Genomic DNA, 20,292 nt, shown 5'->3' with positions numbered 1-20,292 from the left:
TTCCCGTGTAATGTTTTCACGTCGAAGACTTTTATTTTTTATTTTATATTCCGGGTGTTCTTGTCGGTCAGGGCGTAGGTAGAACAGAGTCTTCACAGGTCTGTCAACACGGAAGCGTCAAGATGGCTCCGAGTGGACTAAAAGCGATCGTAAACGAGAGTAAGTTTGATTTAATCCTACAATACGGTCCTTAAAACGCATGCTGTTCCTGTAGCAAATGTTTCAGAGCTTACCTAATGATATAAGTTATATACAGGCCTGTCATGATGTATAATCATAGCAGCAGCAGGTGTACAGTGAGTGCTCGATACGTCACAATAGACCAGACTTCCGCGTGAAGCTGCTGCAGTGTGTGCACAAACATTAACTTCAACAGTGTTTAACGACTTTACTAAACACTTTGACTCCTCAGACATGTCATTTGTGTTAATGGAAGGGACGATAGACTTGTTCTTGCCCAGCACTATTTAATTTATGGTGTGTCAATTGTGGTCTTGCTATCAACTTCACACCGGACACAATACAAACACAGGAAATTACTATTTAGACCCTGCACAACACCCTTCACACTATTAATACTGTTACATCATTACACTATGAATTATTATTACATTTCACCAGGCCTGTGTTTTGTTCCCATTTAGCATAAGCGACTATTTGCCAAGATTTCTACTCCTCTTTGTTGCCGAAATTTGACAAAATGTGACCCTAGACCACAAAATTGTGCTGAATAGATCAGCTTTCCATTGATGTATGGTTTGTTGGGATCGGACAATATTTGGCTGAGATACAAGTATTTGAAAATCTGGAATCTGAGGGTGCAAAAAAATCAAAATATTGAGAAAATCGTCTTTAAAGTTGTCCAAACAAAGTCTTTAGCAATGCATATTACTAATCAAAAAATATGTTTTGATATATTTACGGTAGGAAATGTACAAAATATCTTCATGGAACATGATCTTTACTTAATATCCTAATGATTTTTGTCATAAAAATACTTTTGCAATCATTTTGACCCATACAATGTATTGTTGGCTATTGCTACAAATATACCCGTGCTACTTATGACTGCTTTTGTGCTCCAGGGTCACAAATAACTAGGGTTGCAAGAAGGTAGAAAATTTCCAGTAAATTTTGGACACTTTCCAGCATTTTTTGGAAGCTTCTGGAAATATAACTGCATTTGGATTAGACTTTTTGAAGGCTCATGCACAATAAAAACAATCACGTTTGTGATATCTATCTATCTATCTATCTATGTATCTATCTATCTATCTATCCTAAAAAACCTTTATTAACCAGGGATGTAATTTCGAGAACCAAAATCTTAATATCAGTCATTTATTAATTTCTTATTTCTGGTAGTCCTCGTTCTAAACCAGATACCCCAGAAAGATATTTAACCTGCTTTAAAAAACTAAAGTTCATCACCATAAGGCTCAACATCTTTGTAAATGCCATAAAAAACTGCTTTTTTACTGCATTAAAGACTATAGCTGATGTTGATGTTCTCTAACTACATCGTTGACCTCATTTGTCTGTAGAAATCCTGAGCGGTGTGATCAAGAGTGTGAAGAAAGATGGGGAATGGAAGGTAATATTTTCACAGCAGAGTGACGTTTTACTCTTTTCATTCAGACTCCACATAATCTGGTGTATTGTGTGTATTTAGGTGCTCATCGTGGATCACATGAGTATGCGGATTCTGTCCTCTTGCTGTAAAATGTCTGACATCATGGCAGAGGGCATTACAAGTGAGTATATTTCTTTTCTTTTTCTTTTTTTTTCTTCTTTCACAGGTTCAGTATGTGTTAGTGTGATTCTCACAAGGTTTAACTGTGAAATACTTTTCATCATAAAGATGCCAGTGTCAGATATTGAAGTGTGAAAGGTGTTTTGTTTTTTTTAAACCAGGCTGTCAGCAGTTGCAAATTTTCCATTGTGCTAAATAGATTTTTATTGCAAAATGTGTCAGTGTTACCCTTCACTGTTTGCCCATGAACCATTGAGAAAAATCTTGAATTAAGAAAACAAGATGTGAGCTGTCCTGTTTGCTTCACAGTTGTGGAGGACATTAATAAGCGGAGGGAGCCGATCCGTAGTCTGGAGGCCATTTATCTCATCTCTCCTGGGCTAAAAGTGAGTGCTCTTCACTACACGCATCTCACAGTTGAAGTGTTAATATAATGTCTAGTGTTGTTAAAATATTTTCGTTAACACTCATTGTCTTAAGTAATAATTTCAATGATCTCATATCTGTTTTTCCAGTCAATTCAATCTCTAATTGGGGATTTCAAAGACGCAGCCTTCACATACAAAGCAGCGCACATCTTCTTTACGGACAGTAAGACAGTCGATTTTTCCATTTGCCTTGATGTTTTTATTTTGAAGACAGTCCATCATGGTTGCCTAGTGTGCATGATCTGGATTAGTGTAGTTATTGTATCTCTGTTCATCCTGCATTCAGCTTGTCCTGATGGGCTTTTTGCTGAGCTTGGGAGGTCGAGGGTTTCCAAGGTCATCAAAACCCTGAAGGAAGTCAATGTGGCTTTCATACCATATGAGTCGCAGGTGCGTGGTAGCATTGCAGGCACGTACAGTAACTACCATTCAAAGGTTTGGGGTCGGTAAGATGTTTTTAATGTTTTTGAAAGTCTCTTACGCTCACCAAGGCTGCATTTGATCAAAAATACAGTAAAATGTTGTATAATATTATTATCATATAAAATAACAATTTCTCATTGTAATATATTTTGAAATCTAATTTTTTCCTTTGATGTTAAAGCTGAATTTTCAGTATCATTATTTCCGTGTCACATGATCCTTCAGAAATCATTCTGATATGCAGATTTGATTTTCAAGAAATATTTCTTATCAATTTTAAAAACACACGTTTTTTTTTATTTTGGTGGAAATCATGATACATTTTTTTTTTTTTATGATTCTTTTAATAGAAATCCTTTGCATTATATACAATATATATTTATGTCTTTACTGATACTTTTGATCAATTTAATGCATCCTTGCCGGATAAAAGTATTTATTTCTTTAAAAAAAATTCTTACTGACCCCAGATGTTTGAACGGGCTGTGAGTTTTGCATGAGGTTTTACATTGTCTTAAAAAAATACAAATCTAGTTGTTTCTGACACACGTTGTTTTTGTTGCAGGTGTTTACTCTGGACAACCCCAGTTCCTTCCACACTTTCTACAGCCCAACTCCGACTGATCTAGATGACAGGACCAGGATGATGGAGGCCATGGCCGAGCAGATCGCCACACTCTGTGACACACTGAAGGAATACCCAGCCATCCGCTACCGCCAGTACTGACGCTCCTTCACTTGCCAGTACTTGTAGTTTCCTGGTGTGATATGATTTGTGTGAAGTGTAAACCAAATATGTTTCTCTAAGGGTCCAAAGGAGAATTTCTCCCTGGCTGAGATGGTGATGGACCGTCTAAATGCACATAAAGCAGACAATCCCAGTATGGGAGAGGTGAGACATTGGGATATTTATGATGGACTAATAGTTTTTTGTTTTTTTATAAACATCTTCTATCTTGTCAGACACATACTTCAAACCTTCTTCAGACTATTTTCTCTTCTCTCTGTTTTTTTCCTCTTCTCGTCTGTCAGCTGGTTTTTTCCTAAGCTTCAGGTGGGTGTCAATGCAAATCTTGTTTTTTTTTTATCATGCTCTGCTGGATCTATGTTCTTCTTACTTTTTTTTTTTTTTTTTTTTACTTCTAACCTCTCATTTGTTTTCCCTCGGATCCTTCCTTTAATTTGCTGACATTTCAGGATATTCATCAATTCTTCAGCTGCAGTCACCAGAGCTTGTTCCAATCAGCTTTAGCAAAATAAATAGCAATAGAAAAATAAAGTAGATAAATGGTAAACAAATATAGTCCCTTAAAACCCCCAGCGTACAAGCCTAAGGTGACAGAAGTGAAAAAGAGTAGATGAGGAAGGAACCAAGACTCATCTGGGGAGGGCCTCACTGACACCAGACATTGCGTTAACCAAAAAATTTACAGTTTGAGTAATAAAAAATGTCACTGGACAGTTGGGCGTTTTAAGAATTAAAAACGTTATATAGTTATTATCCAACCTGTTTGGTCATAAAAAGCTGGTGACACCTGTCGTTAAAAAACAACAACACACAATGGGTATTTCTTCTCATTGGTGACATTTCTTAAAGACACTGACTAATGTCTATTGACTATTTTGTGATCTATGCTGCTTATAAACTGAAAAAAAAAAAAAAAAAAAAACTAAATTTAAATTTTGTTTTAGGAATAACAAAACACAAAAGCATATATTTTAATAAAATACAACATGTTTCATGGCTGGTGAATTAATTTTGGATTAATTAATTTTGATAGTTTTATTCAGCAATAATGCATTTAAGTGATCAGAAGTGACAGTAAAGACATTTATAAAGTTACAAAAGATTTGATGTCAAGTAAATGCTGTTCTTTTGAACTTTCAGTACTTCAGAGGATCCTAGAAAGTTTCTATAAAACACACACACACACACATACGCATATATAACTGTTTTCAACAGATAATAATACAAATGTTTTTTTTGAACAGCAAATCATCATATTAGAATGATTTCTGAAGGATCATGTGACACTGAAGACTGGAGTAATGATGCTGAAAATTCAGCTTTGATCACAGGAATAAATGACATTTTAAAATATATTCAAATAGAAAACAGTTACTTTAAAGTGTAATAATATTGCACAATATTACAGTTTTCCCTGTGATTTTCAACACATAAATGTAGCCTTAATGAGCATGAGAGACCTCCTACAAAAATGTTTAAAAAGTCATACCAACCCCAAACTGTTTTATTTTTATTATACATTAAAAAGAGAAAAATATATATATATTTGTGGAAGATATTGGCTCTATATAGTAAAAGTGAAAGACAAGCTTATTATATACTCGTCTAACACACTGCTACATTTCCCTGGTTTGTTTGTTTTTTAAAAAATCCTCACTTTAAGGAACTATAATTGCTATAATTGATCTTCCTGGGCAGGGCACGGATAAAGCTCGCTCCCAGCTGCTTATAGTGGACCGTGGATATGATCCCATCTCTCCAATCCTGCATGAGCTGACCTTTCAGGCTATGACCTACGATCTGCTAGACATCGAACAAGACATTTATAGGTGTGTGCTTGTCTGCTTAGTTCTTTAGTTCCTATCATAATAAAACAAAGGGTCTATTTCACACTGGCTGTGAGCAGTTAATCTGAGCAGTGGTGTATGAAATCATTACTGGTAGTCTATGAATAGTTGCTTATTGTTGGCAGGTATCAGACGACAGGGATCGGGGAGGCTCGAGAGAAGGAAGTGTTGCTGGACGAGGACGATGAGCTGTGGGTGCAGCTGCGGCACATGCACATAGCAGACGTCACCAAGTAAGAGCAGCTCCACCTTCACGTCTCCCGCCTCTCTGCTGGCCTTCTGTGCTCTTATCTTCTGCTCTGTTTCAGGAAGGTGACGGAGCTGCTACGCAGCTTCTGTGAGAGTAAGAGGATGAACACAGACAAGGTACACACTCATTCTCTAACCACTAGTGATGACGTCATGCTGACAATTAAAAACTGAGTTTCTTATGGTGCTTTATAGTTTAAAATAATTCAACAAGGCAGCACTTCACATAAGGTTCACTGGTTAACAAAACATATATTTTATTGGACTGTCCAGCTTTTAATGTATGTAGAAAACTCTTTTATGAAGTGAACTAATTTAAAGAGTTTAGTATAATTTTGCCAGCTTTTGATTGCTCATAATAGTGCTGTTAAATGATTAATCATGATTAATCGCATCAAAAATAAAAGTTTTTGTTTGCAAAATATATGTGTGTGTTCTGTGTATATTTACTATGCATATGTAAATACAAACACACACATGTATTTTGAAAATATTTACATGCATATATTCATATAATTTATTTATAATATATATTTATATTATACATAAATATATTTAATATGTAAACAACATATTTTTCTTAAATATATACGTGTGTGTTTATATATACATAATAAATATATACAGTACACATACATATATTATGTAAACAAAATCTTTTATTTTGGATGTGATTTATCGCGATGAATCGTTTGACGGCACTAAAACTAATGTTAATTTAGACATCTTGAAATTTAAAAGAGTGTGAATAGTAATAAGTGTGAACTGAATGTAGTATTTTCAGACAGATAGTTGTATGTAAATGCAGTCTCTTGGCAATTTGCTAGTATTTTACATTTTGGCATATTCATTCAAATTTCTATGATTTCATTAATGAAGGATATGTTTATGGCAGACCTCTATGCTTGCTTTTATTAATTCTCATTGTACGATTTAATATGAAATTGCCACTTCGTAAAATAATTACATTTTCTGTGAGATTAGGTTGGTTAATTGTAATTAAATGAAAAAGGATTGTAGTATAAATTACAATGAAATGCAATTAGCTGTACTTTACTCAACTTCAGCGGAATGCATGTACATCTTTATGCATAATAATGAATGCATAAAGATTTAAAATGTACTTTAAAGTACATTTTAAAATCTGACCTTATTACAGATTGTGTACATAAGTGACATTTTATTATATCAATATAATATCTGTAAGTTCATTGAAAGTACACTACAAGTGCACATTTATTAAAGGAATAGTTCACCCAAAAATTAAAATGTTGTCAGCGTTTACTCATCTTCATGTCGCTCCAAACCTGTATGAGATTCTTTCTCAAGTTGAACACAAATAAAGATATTTTGATGAATTTTGAAGTATGGAAATAAATGGAAGTCAGTGGGGACCATCAACTGTTTGATTACCAGCTTCTTCAAAAGAAGTTCAACATAAATTTACTATTAAACTCTGTTTTGTTCCTAATTCATACTCCTTCATCCCTCAGGCCAACATTAAAGATCTGTCTCAGATGCTGAAGAAGATGCCACAGTACCAGAAAGAACTGAGCCTGGTACGACTTCTCACATAACACATCTTCCTTTTCCCCTTGAAGTTTTAAGCTAAAGGTGTCTTAAACTTTTTGTTTGTGTTCTTGACAGTACTCCACCCATCTGAACCTCGCTGATGCCTGCATGAAGAAGTTCAAGAGCTTATTAGACAAGCTCTGTGAGGTGGAACAGGTCAGTGCTTCCTGGTTTGGATTCAGACCAGATTTGATCACTGCTGAAGCATTTGCATTAAGCAGTATTATTTCATTTTATGAATTTAATAACTGTTAGTGATATGATCAACATCTTTAAAACACAGTTTATACTGTTTATGGGTTGTGTACAGAGGGTCCGTAACTATCTTTCCTTTTGTCTAAGCTGCTTATTGTAAATGTATGCAACAGCTTGCGTGCTGAACTTTGACCTGTTGAAGTAAAATAATGCACAGGAAGCTGTTGCATAATCTTTGAAAGTACCAACAGCATGGCTAGACATTGTACAGCCATCTCTCTGTTTTATCTATAGCAGATGGAGGGTTTTAACTAAGTGCATTGCTCTGTGTGGACGTATTATAACCAGCTGGTAACGACTGGACATGACTGCAGCTGATGCAGTTCTTTACGTGCCATATTTATAGCACTTTGTGGTCTGTTGATGGATAATCTCAACTACTTCCTATTTCGATAGACTCACATGCGTATGACTTAAATTTGAATTATTTTATGTAATTGTTATGTAAATATCTACCTCAACATCTGCCTCTGACTAATGGCTGTGAAGTTCCATTTTTTTTAACAAGTAAATTATTTAAAAAATAATAATAATAAATTTCAAACTAAAAATTTCATACCATTAATGGTTATGTTTTGGATATGTCTTACAGGGCATTAAAATATTACATGTATAATCTTGCTTCCTTTGAATTATTCTGTTAACATTAAGTTCAGTTTTATTTAGTTTGTCTCATTCATTTGTATGATTTTTTTAAATTCCAAGTTGTTTAAAAACTATTTTGTCGTAACAAACAAATGTTGGAATAGAGATTTAGTTTCAGGATTTGTGGTTTCTCATTGGATGGTTTTAATCCCTGAATCACTTTGGATGCTGTTTGTGTTATTTATAGTAATAATGAAACAAGTTGTAACTAGGGATGCACCGATACCACTTTTTTCAGTACTCGTCCAATACCGATACTTTTATTTTTGGTGCTTGCCGATACTGAGTACCGATACCGATATTTTTATTGCATTTGTAAATTTTTCCAATATAGGGTACAGACACCAAAAGAGTATGTATAATGTTAGTAGGTTCACTTAATTTATCAAATAGATACAGTTAAACCAAAATTTATTCAGACACCTTCAGCATTTCTCACATTATCAGTTTATTCGCAATAGTATAGAGAATGGTAATAAAATATGACAAGAACTCAGAGTTGAACTGTGTCAGAGAAAATTCAGCTTTATAATGTTAGATAACTTTGATAGAAAGGTATGTAATGGATTGCAATCAACCAAAAATTATTCAGACAGCTGTTAGTATGACAGTATTTACAGAACTGTCAATACTTAGTCAGGCCACCCTTAGCCTTAATGAGAGTCTGTAGTCTCCTGGGCATGAAGTCAACCAGGTTCATGCAAATTTGAACTTCAGTTTTTTTTTAAATTATTTTTGGTCCCAAATTTGTATCAGTTTTACTGGTAGTCCACTGTATGAAGAATTTTTTTTTTTTTGCTTTTCTCACTTACATAAATGAACTAAAGGGTCCTGCACCCACTAGTAAAAAAAAATATCAAAAATAAAATCTGGTCTCTGAATATTTTTTGGTTTGACTGTATGTCCTTCAGTTATTTTCAGACGTAATTATGCCCATTAAAATGTAATTTACTAGTTTTTGTTACTTTCACATCCCTAGTTGTAACTATACCGTTCAAAGGTTTTGGGGCAGTAAGATTTTTTTAAAGAAACTTTTATTATTTTATATACTTTTATTCAGCAAGGATGTATTAAACTGGTCAAATGTGACAGTAAAGATTTTAGCATTTTTACAAAAGTTTAAAAATCTAAAAATGCGGTTTATATTTTGAAGTTTCTATTCATCAAATATGACGGTTTCCACAAAAATATTAACAACTGTTTTAAACATTAATAATAATAAGAAATGTATCATTTAACTAGTGCTGTCAAACGATTAATCGCATCCAAAATAAAGGTTTTTGTTTACATAATATGTGTGTGTACTGTGTATATTTATTATGTACACACACATAATGTAAACACAAAACTTTTATTTTGGATGCAATTAATCGCAATTTAATTGTTTGACAGCACTAATTTTTACTGCTTTTTTTTTAGTCAAATAAATGCAACAAGACATTTCTTTTAAAAAAACAATCAAAATTGTACCAACCCCACACATTTTGTTAGTATGAACACCGCAGACATACATTTGACTGGAGCGTCCATTGCTTCAGAGTCTGAACACTCTATTAGTGTGAAATTATGAATTTTAGAACTCTCTGCTCAAGAAGGCACATTGTTTGAGGTATCATTCACGACCTTAAAAAACGGTGTACAGTGAAGCATAATGAATTTAAATGGTCAATAAACCTTCCCTCTGAAGACTTGGCCATGGGATCAGATGCTGATGGGGAACAGATCAAAGACGCTATGAAGAGTATCGTCCCTGTTCTGCTCAACACCGAGATCAAACCCTACGACAAAATCCGCATCATACTGCTGTACATTTTCCATAAGAAGAAGGGTATGAACACTTGCATTTATTTATTTATTTTATTTCATTTGCTTAATGAATTAAACAGAAGTGATTCATCCTTACACACAGGCATTGGTGAAGAGAACCTCACAAAACTCATCCAGCACGCAAACGTGCAGGAGGACAAGAACATCATCACCAACCTGCAGTACCTGGGCTGCCCCATCATTACTGGGGTAAGATGAGACAACCAAGATGTCTGAGGACGGGCCAATATGCAATCTGCAGATGTCTTTTTTTATTTCCTTATGTCTTTCCTTTCCTTGTTAATGAACATAGGAGTTATACGTTATCAAATTACTAACGTATTCTCTGTCTGGTCTTTCAGGGCGCTAATGCTGGTAAGACTCTGCCTGACAGGAAGGAGCGCACAGAATCCACGTATCAGCTCTCCCGGTGGACACCCATCCTTAAAGATGTGATGGAGGTCAGGAAACACTGGCAGTAATAGTTTTATAATCATGTAAGAATGTAATTATTCTCATTTAAATTCCGTTGGCTCTGCAGAATATCATTGATGACAAGTGTGACAGGAAGCAGTGGCCGTTCCTGTCTGATCCTGCCCCTGTCACCACCACAGCCACAACCACTACAGTCAGGTACCAGCACTGCTCACAACCGCACAGACTCTAGAGACAATAGTGATCCAACGGATTTATTACACAATATTATGTAGCTTTTGTATTGTCAGTTTCTAGAATTTTAGAGTAAACAGTCACCTGACCTGACAATATTGAGTAACTTAAAGGGTTAGTTCACCCAAATATTAAAATTATGTCATTAATGACTCACCCTCATGTCGTTCCAAACCTGTAAGACCTCCGTTCATCTTTGGAACACAGTTTAAGATATTTTAGATTTAGTCCGAGAGCTTTCTGTCCCTCCATTGAAAATGTATGTACGGTATACTGTCCACGTCCAGAAAGGTAATAAAAACATCATCAAAGTAGTCCATGTGACATCAGAGGGTCCGTTAGAATTTGTTGAAGCATCGAAAATACATTTTTGTCCAAAAATAACAAAAATTACGACTTTATTCAGCATTGTCTTCTCTTCCGGGTCTGTTGTGAGTGTGTTCACAACACATTCAAGTGCTTGTTATTCATTGGAATTATCATCTTATATTAATATCCAAATAAGGATTTGTACCTGAAAATTTCAAGGTTTTATATTTAATAATATCATACATTTTTACGTTATGCTATGTTATGTTGTGTTGTGTGTGTTGTTGTTTTGTTTTATTTGGCTTTGATTTACTTTTTGTTTTATGTTATGTTATGTTATGTTATGTTATGTTATGTTATGTTATGTTATGTTATGTTATGTTTGTTATGTTATGTTATGTTATGTTGTTTATTTTATTATATTTTTTTGTTTTGTTTTGTTTTCACGTCAATGATACCAGGATCTCCATATACAAAATTAACTAGCTTACAATCCCTACACACAATCTGAGTTGAAACTGTAGACTGAGAAAGGAATGAAAAATATAAAAATAAATGCAGAAATTAATAAAGCAAAAATAAACAAATAAATGTATATACATAAAGATATAATAGTACATGAAATAAAACATCATGAAATAAATCATTCGCTTCATTAAGAAATTCCAACACAATTTGGTTTTAAAGCATGCATTGTTAAAGTTCACTGACGAAACTGAAAAACAAAGACCAGAAAATAAAAATAAAAAGCGTGATATTTCTTAATTTACACAAAAACAATATTTAAGTTGAATTAGATTTTTGGGGACATGCAAATATACTGATATTCCTATGAAAAGCAAACATTATTAATGTTTTATTTTAGAAGTGTTTTGCATTGCTAATTGAACAGACTTAAACAATGTGGCTAATTTCATTACCTTTTTAAATTCTATAAGTATTAAGTCATAGATACACACAGAACACAAATTAAGAATGAACCATAAACAGAAGCTTTTTTGCTCTGAACTGTTGAGCTTTCAAAGCTACAAACGACGCACTGCTTTGCACGTGGTCTGACGTTACTCTCGAATCCTATTGCAGCAGCGCACGGTTTGGACACTGGCACAAAAACAAGGCTCCCACAGAGTACCGCAGCGGCCCGCGCCTCATCATCTTTGTGATCGGTGGCATGACACATTCAGAGATGCGCTGTGCTTATGAGGTGACCCGGGCCACCGAGGGCAAATGGGAGGTTCTGATCGGTGAGAAGAGTTGACTTCTGTTATCAATACAGCATATTACATAGTTTAAAGCACAGCATTTATTTCTTGTTTTCAGAGTTGTTTAAAATGTCAAATATAATTTTGTTCCGCAGGATCGTCTCACATTCTTACTCCAACCAACTTTTTGAATGACCTGAAGAATTTGGACCAGCCTGCACCCGTTTAGCAGTACATCGCTGAAGAGATTGATCGATCCCTCTGAACTCATGTGAAACCTGATACTCTGATGTAGTGATTCTCTCAAATGACACATTTTAGATTATCTGCTGTCTTTTAAAGTAGTTATTTTAATTAGCCAAGCTAAACTGGTAGTATATGTATGTATATGTATATTAAAGCTGTTAAAGACTGATGTTTAATTTAAAAGAAAAGTGATATATATGTGTGACAATGTATGTGAAATTATTTGAGAACTTGTTGCCAAAAGCTTATGATTGTGCAGTTAAGTGGATTTAATCTTGCCTTACATCATTTAAAAATCGGTCCTGACAAGTTCTGATGTGATTTGAAGACCTCTTTAGAGCTGCGGACTGGAACAAATGATCACACTGAATTTAGTTTTTACTTTATACTATAAAGCAAAATGAGCATGCTTATAGTACAGTTGCCTATTTTTGATCACATGTTATATTTTTTGCCGCTGTGTTGGTGAAGGCATCAGATGTTTCATCTCAGTATAAATATTTTTTTTGTTATTCATGCTCTGAACTTGTGCACTTTCTTCTTTTACTGTTACGTTATCACATATAGCTGGATGTGGTTCACTGGCTATTTTTGCTTGGTGTCTGTTAATGATAATAAATTAATTTTGCTTATGCCTCACTCCAGAAAGAGATGCTTGACTATAACAAGTTTCATCTTGCTTTCTGTTTATGATAGATACATCTAGGTTGACCACCGTTAGAAAATTGTTAAAGAAATTAATACTTTTATTCAGCAAGGATGCATTAAATTGATTAAAAGTGACAGTAAGTCATTTATAATGTTACAAAGACATTTATAATGTTCTATTTCAAATGCTGCCAAAAAATCTATACATTTTGAACTTTCTGATCCTGAAAAAAGGTATCACAGTTTCTACAAAAATATTAATTTGCACAATTGTTTTCAACATGGATGATAACATCTTGGAATGATTTCTGAAGGATCACGTGACACCGAAGACTGATGAAAATCCAGCTTTGCATCACAGAAACAAATTATGTTAAAATATATTCTAATAGAAAACACATTTTAAATTGTAATAATATTTCACAATATGACTGTTTTATTGTATTTTTGATCAAATAAATGCAGTCCTGGCTTAAGACATAAAAAAAAATCTGAATGGTTGTCTAGATATGTGCACATCTGGGTTCCCATTCTGGTATTTTTTATTAATTTTATGTAGTCAGTTTTGTACATATTTAACATTTTGTAATGTTTACTGTTTAAAACTGTACCTAGACAAGTTGTATAAAAGGGCTGAATATAAATGCAAACATAAATGCTTTCTGAGGTTAACAATGCATATTTTTGTAAAAAAAAAAAAAAAAAAAATGCACTTAATTTCACAGTCTTTTAAAAGTTCCAGGTCTGTACAATTTGCAACTGCACTTCCTGTAACTCAGCTCTTGATTGAAATGTCACTCTTCCTGTACAGCACATTTATAATATTTAAGCCCATTGTCTGCTGGTTTTCAGAAATCCATTAATCGGTTCCATAGAGTTATTAACCTACACACAGCCTGATGCTGCTGAGAGATATTGATGTCACTGCTCGAATAATTGTCATCTCCCATGATAAAAGATCCTGGCGGTATGATAGAGAGGATTAACTGGTTTTATCTGGGATTAAAGACGAACCCCGTCTAGGTTTCCTAATGGGTGAGGGTTATATTCAAAGCTTAAGACCTTCTAAAAGCTCTCCATCCGTCGCTTCAGTCACGAGAGAAGCTCGCTCACAAGTTTGTACACAAGTACGTTCCTCGAGCGCAGCATGACTGACATGTTAATACTCGTTCTGAGGGAGCATGCACTGATATTTGTATCCTAATAAGAAGAACATCCAGATGAAGATTGTAGAATTGGAGATTACGTCTGTGGCGGACAAAATGGAGGTATTTATACTTTTATTTTACATTTTAGATTTGATTTCAAATGATTATTATGCAGGTTTAAGCTTGCTACTACTGTCTGTTAAAACTGAATCCGATGTTTTTGTCTTGACAGCAAGTGTCAGTCGAGCAGGAGGAGTTGTTTTCTCTGGTCAGTAAAGCTCAGAGTGGAAGAATAGATGACCAGCGCTGTGTCTTGGGTCCAACAACACGCCAACAAGATCATACCTGCAGCCCAGGTCAGAAACTGGGATCAAGACATGAATTAATTTACTTTCACCCTAATCTTTTAAACGACACACTTTATTAGCGCTATTTATTTATTTAGGCAAGGCAAAGTGAAAAAAAAAAAAAAAAAAAAAAAAACAATGGTTAAGGTTTACCATACTTACACATCTGATCAAAGACAATTGTTTTGTATTACATGTTTTTTTAAATATTATATTTCAAAATGCAAATGAGGTATTTTCTAATTAAATATGCACTCATTACCATACATTTGCAGAACAAAAATCTGAACATTGGATACATTTTGTTCATATATTAGAGTAAAAGGTTTTTACAGAGGGGATTTTGGATTTATCACTTAATAAATCAGGGGAAAAAACACGTTTTTAGGAATAAAATGTTATATAAATCAGATACATGTATGATATAAACCTTTAGAATATATATATATATATATTGGTGTATGTGTAGCTTTAATTAAACCCATTTTTTATTATATATGTATTTTTTTTTAAGTGATGTTTTAGTGGAAATTTCTGGCTCAGAGCAGGAGAAAACAAATTTTGAGAAAACAGCCTTTAGATGCATGTGTTGTAATTGAAATCTACAGATGCAAATGAGTAAAGTGTAATGTAACCAATGTGTATTTTGGATGCTTTCTTTCCACTAGTTGTGATAGCGAAAAAGTCCAAAATCTCAACATTTACCAGTTGCACTGATATCTTCCCTTAAAAGTATTTTCTCTGCATGCTCTGCACCAGATCCAGATGATTTTTTCCAGTTCCTGGTCAAGAGTCAAAGTCAGCGATTAGACGACCAGCGGGTGACACTGAACTCATTGCCAGGGATGGAGGCGTTCACCATCAAAGATCCAAAAGATGGACATGTACTGAAGACTAACTTTGATCAGATTTGCAGCATGGTCAGCAAAGCTCATGTGAGTTTTCCAAGCAATATATAACACATGCTGCGAAAAAATTAATGTGATTATAATTATAGTAATTAATAATTATTGCAATTATTTGTGAAATTTACTAGCAATTTCTGAGTGAAAATCGATACTAGCTTTTTTTTTTTTTTTATCAGTGTATATCTATAAGAAAGGTTTGAGAATGAACTTTTTTACCTGTCATGTAGAGTCTCAAGAAACGCAACCCTCCAAAAATGAGCCTGAACCCCGAGGCCCAGGGCTCTATGAGAAGATCAAGTTACAATCCTCAAACTACTGCTGATACAGACACTTACAACACTCTCACAACCAGATCAGCCTCATACAACCCTATATCAGACAAGGACAGAATGGACTATGAAAGTTGTCAAGTGAGTATGAATGCTATATTTACAGTAGCCTCGGATACTTAAGCCATATTGTTCTCAAAAAGCCTGTTATTCTTGTTCTAAATCCATCAGCGTGAGCAGGACCAGCTGTTTTGTCTAGTTAGTCAAGCACAAAGTGGACGTATGGATGAACAACGCTGTTCAATTAACCCTTTATCACCTGGACATATGGATAACAGCCAGTCAGGTAAGTCTGTCATGTGTAATGATTTATCAAAGAGCAAACCAATCAGTGCAGTTCCTGTTCCTCTACACCCAGATCAAGATGTCGAGAAGTTTTTTAAACTCATTGCTAGCACCCAAAGTCGGCGGTTCGATGACCAGCGGGCGACGCTAAACAAGCTGCCAGAGATCACATCGCCTCATGGTATGACTGCTCAGGATTCAGATCAGCTCTTCAGCATGGTCTCCAGAATTCAGGCGAGTAAAATGTTTAGAGGTTGCCTTCATCATTTAAAGGCATTATATGCTACCGTTCACACGTTTGGGGTCAGTAAGTAATTTTTTTTTTAAAGAGTAATTCTTTTATTCAGCAAGTATGTATTATATTGATCGAAAGTCAGAGTAAAGACATTTATAATGTTATAGAAGATTCCTATTTCAAATAAATGCTGTTATTTTGAATTATTCACCAAAGAATCCAAAAAAAGTGTAACCTGGTTTCTACAAAAAAATTGCAATATGTTTTATAAAACACTGAACACTTCTATTTAAAAAAATGTGATGAATGATAATTTGTGAAACTATGCACAGCTTTAACAAGGGCAAGAGCCCAAATATAGGCCAGCAAAAAAAAGGGGCTTATTTTAAGATGTTAATCAACATTTTCTAGCACGCTCCTGTTTCCATAATTGGTACATGCCCAGAAATAGAAACCTGGATAGACTGTCATTAATTTAAAAGCACTCTGTGATAACGATGCAGTCTTGTATTATTTTCTCTTTGACAGGGCTCTCGGATAGATGATCAGCGCTGCTCTGCTCCCAAAATCCAGCTGGGGTCTCCTGCCCCCCCAAAGAAGTCTCATTCTCAACCCGTATCCCTGTCTGGATCAGGCTCACCCACTAAATCAGCCCAGAGATCGGAATCATTCAGCCCCGCCTCTGAGGTGAGCAGCCACAACCCAGACAGCATCCCCCTGTAGCACAGGCAATTCTGAATACAATTTTAAAATCAGTGGATAACCTTTTTATAGGTTATAAACATTATTTATAGCATAATCGTACCACTGAAAGTGACAAAGATACTACAGAAATTGTATATATTTAACATTTCATATATTTAAAATACAAGTCAGTTGAATAATTACGATTTTTAAAGTGTTTTTTATAATCGCTTATGCACACCAAGGCTGAATTTATTTGATCAAAAATAAAGAAAAACAGTAATATTGTGAAATATTATTATAATTTAAATTAACTGTTTTTTATTTAAATATGTTTTAAAATGCAATTTATTTTTGTGATGTTAAAATTGAATTTTCAGCAGCCATTACTCCAGTCTGATATACATTCAGAAGAATTTCTTAAGAATCTTGTGACACTGAAGTGTCACATTATGATGTGGCATAATGGTTGCTGAAAATTCTGCAATTAAACAACAAAAACAACTCCAATATCAAAAATCAAAACTTATGACTAGTACTCTATATATCTAAATTATTATTTTTTTGTTCTAGTTAGTAACACAAAAAATGATTTGCCTTTGTAATAACATGTAGCTCAACATTTAGTGTGAACAGTACACTCATATACAAGTTGGATTCTCAGTTTTAATGAAGAAAGCTGTTCTGGGTTTTACTGCATGTGTTTGTTGTTTCACATTTTATCTTAGTTGTCTGTTAGGATGAAAATTAGCCTGTTGGCTTAATCCGCTAAAATGCATGAAATGGAAACATTATGCCCGTTAAGGCAGTTTTTATATGGTAACCAAACTATGTTTCTGTGAAGGTAGAATGCTGCTGAACATCAAATACAAATGAAATGTACATTGTTTTCTTTTTCTGCATCAGGTACAAAATTGCATTGATCAGGACCAGCTTTTTTCCCTGGTGCATCATGCACAGCATCGGCGAATGGATGACCAGCGGTGCTCATTTGATCCCTTTAAAAAGACTTCCTCCTCTCCATACGCTAGTCAAACAGGTAACCGAGTCTGCTTATTATAAATGACCTGCTCATTATAAAAAATGCATTGCTGCAATCCTGATGTCTCACACTGTACTGGCTTGTTCCATGCAGCCGAAGATCCTGAGCAGTTTTTCCAACTGGTGGCCAACTTTCAGAGCGGACGACTGGATGACCAGCGCGTGACACTCAGCGCATTGCCAGGCATCCAGAACTCCAGCACTGGAACGAAGAGAGAGAACAATAAAACATTAGCCCCTAAAATCACCCTGACCCCCGCGTCACCTGCTGCGCCAAAAAAAGTTTGTTCCAGTCCTTCCTCTCCCACTCTGAGCGTCAGTGAACCAGACACTCCTGTCAGGCCTCCCCTCAGATCCGCCTCATTTTCCCCCGAGAGATTACTGCATGATGATCTGTCTGCGCAGGTGAGGGATTTGGTGTGTAGCATGTACTGCATCTATTTTTGCTTGTCATCTCTAAAAATTCTAATTAAGTTGTTGATATTAATTGGAAGCACACTTTTGTTTTACAGATATCGTTTCAGATTTCCATGTGCTTCCCTCCACATCAGGTAGGTACTGTAGATGACCACAAAAATTGTTTACAGAATGAAAGTCATTATAATTTCCATACTTCCAAACTTCTCAAAAGTCATATGATGGCCTTTCATGAAAACACACCAAAATACGTCACAATGTTTCAGCATTTGTCAGTATTATGAAATTCAATGGGACTCAATGTTTTCAAACTCCGAAAAGAACTGAAAAAAGTTTGAAATGACTAGGGTCAATTTTAATTTTTAATGAGTTCAACTCACTCACTCAATGATCTGGTTTAACAACAATTTTAAATGAACAGCTCAGTGGACGGAAAGACTCATTTAATGATGTAAATGATGATCTGATCCTCACACAAAGCTATCGTATGGCTTCAAAAGGCATGAATATAGTGCAAGGGATGCTTTGAGTTTTTTTGTCATATTCATAGCATAACAGTGTGGTCACTATGAACTTTTATAGGACACTGTGAATTTTTCTATTTGTATAGAAAAGGCTTGCATTTTTATGTAAAAACAAAATAGCTTTTTGTAGGCCACTGTTATTGCTGGAGTCTTCATGGGGTGTGTATATACCATCATGCTTTAAGCAAGCAATAGAAGCTGGTCAGCTCAAAGCAAACTCAGGGCACTAAAGCAGTGTTTCCAGATTTATGCTTGAACATTCATGCCTACACTGTAAAATAAATCAGAAGTTGAGTTTTTTGAGTTTACTCAGCTTATGGAAAAATTCTCATGCTTTGGCCAAAAATACAAATTATTCAAGTGCATCAACAGTACAAAGTCTAAAGTGTAATGTTCATTTTTGGGGCTCTTTCAGACGCATGGACCAAATAACCAGCCATGTCCATTCCCTGAAATCTTCCTCACAATCGGACAATCGGGGGAGGCTATAGTAATTCCTCTCAGCCCTAGGGCTGGCAGACCGCTTTCTCTCAATGTGAACCCACCCGGACAGCATCGCTCCAGATCTGCGTCTCCTCACAGGTCTCCTGCCAGTCAGGGACACTCGAGACCCTCTTCTCCACACCCAGGAAACATGGTTAGTCCAATGGCCCCATATGAGGACTACATCTCTCTGAACCAAAGAGTCTACACCACTCAGCTGCAACAGAATAATGTACGGGACAGAGCAGAGCTGAACAAGGAGGCTAAGAAAGGAAAAGGCAAGAGTAGTGGAAAGAAAGAGAAAAAAGAGGGAAGCAAAGGAAAGAGAAAATAGGATGCTATGCATGTTCATATATTCTGGTTTCACATCACCTGGATGAACGTCAGTATTACAAATAAGCTAAACTTGTTGGTTTTTAGAAAAAGTTTATTTGCATTTGATGATTTAATTGAAAAAAAATGAAAGTTTTAATTACCATGTTAAAATAAGCTATGTTCACACTGGAATCTAACATACCGTTTAGAAATGTATTCTGTATGGTTTTATTTCATGGCTCAGGGTTTGAGTAAAATGTCTGACTGAACTTCATTTTATTTGCGTGTCTGTATTAAGTGAAGGTGTAAATGTAGTTTTTTATCTGCTGTGATGGATGATCAAATAGGCTTGTGCTGTTTCTGTCGTGTTTGATAATTTCTTGTGAATTTAATAAATAAATATGTATTTGTGTGAAGTAGGGGTCGACCGATTATCAGCGTGGCCGATTATCGGCGCCGATATTAAGCATTTTTATTGTTATCGGCATCGGCCATTTTCAAAACCGATTTGCCGATAAAACCATTTTATTTTGAAATGCGCGATCTGGCACTGATCCAGCCACCTCAGTCAGAGCGCGCACCGCTCTGTGGCCTGGCCCATAGGACTAAGCCCCGCCCATCGTCCGTCTGATTTGTTGGGAGTCACGAGCCTGGCCAATCAATACGGCTGGCACGGCTGGAAAATGTTCCTCTCTCACACCGAAAGCACAGGAGCTGCTTCAGTGATCATCATCACACATCAATAAGTTATCTCTCGAAGGTAAGAATGCAGTAAA

The 20,292-nt window shown here is 35.2% G+C and overlaps 2 protein-coding genes across 2 annotated transcripts; both read left to right on the top strand.

Moving 5' to 3' along the window:
* Positions 1 to 12,673, top strand: stxbp2 (syntaxin binding protein 2). The gene is made up of 19 exons (XM_042719760.1): positions 1 to 159; positions 1,545 to 1,594; positions 1,673 to 1,754; positions 2,063 to 2,139; positions 2,269 to 2,344; positions 2,468 to 2,571; positions 3,170 to 3,324; positions 3,412 to 3,496; positions 5,051 to 5,181; positions 5,325 to 5,432; positions 5,508 to 5,565; positions 6,942 to 7,007; positions 7,096 to 7,176; positions 9,607 to 9,748; positions 9,830 to 9,936; positions 10,089 to 10,187; positions 10,268 to 10,359; positions 11,788 to 11,948; positions 12,062 to 12,673. Exons 1-19 carry the CDS (start codon positions 123 to 125, stop codon positions 12,133 to 12,135), a joined length of 1,785 nt encoding a protein of 594 aa, XP_042575694.1. The 5' UTR covers positions 1 to 122; the 3' UTR covers positions 12,136 to 12,673.
* Positions 12,674 to 13,598: 925 nt separating this feature from the next.
* On the top strand, positions 13,599 to 19,921 carry LOC109044891. Its single transcript, XM_042719758.1, has 11 exons — positions 13,599 to 14,068; positions 14,181 to 14,304; positions 15,055 to 15,230; positions 15,431 to 15,613; positions 15,704 to 15,818; positions 15,891 to 16,051; positions 16,581 to 16,739; positions 17,643 to 17,775; positions 17,872 to 18,182; positions 18,290 to 18,328; positions 19,134 to 19,921. Exons 1-11 carry the CDS (start codon positions 14,021 to 14,023, stop codon positions 19,533 to 19,535), a joined length of 1,851 nt encoding a protein of 616 aa, XP_042575692.1. The 5' UTR covers positions 13,599 to 14,020; the 3' UTR covers positions 19,536 to 19,921.
* The last annotated feature ends 371 nt before the right edge of the window (positions 19,922 to 20,292 follow it).

This window comes from Cyprinus carpio, chromosome B3, assembly GCF_018340385.1.
Source record: "Cyprinus carpio isolate SPL01 chromosome B3, ASM1834038v1, whole genome shotgun sequence".
NCBI lineage: Eukaryota > Metazoa > Chordata > Actinopteri > Cypriniformes > Cyprinidae > Cyprinus > Cyprinus carpio.
Note: the sequence above shows the minus strand (reverse complement) of the source record. Positions and strands in the feature narration are given on the sequence as shown.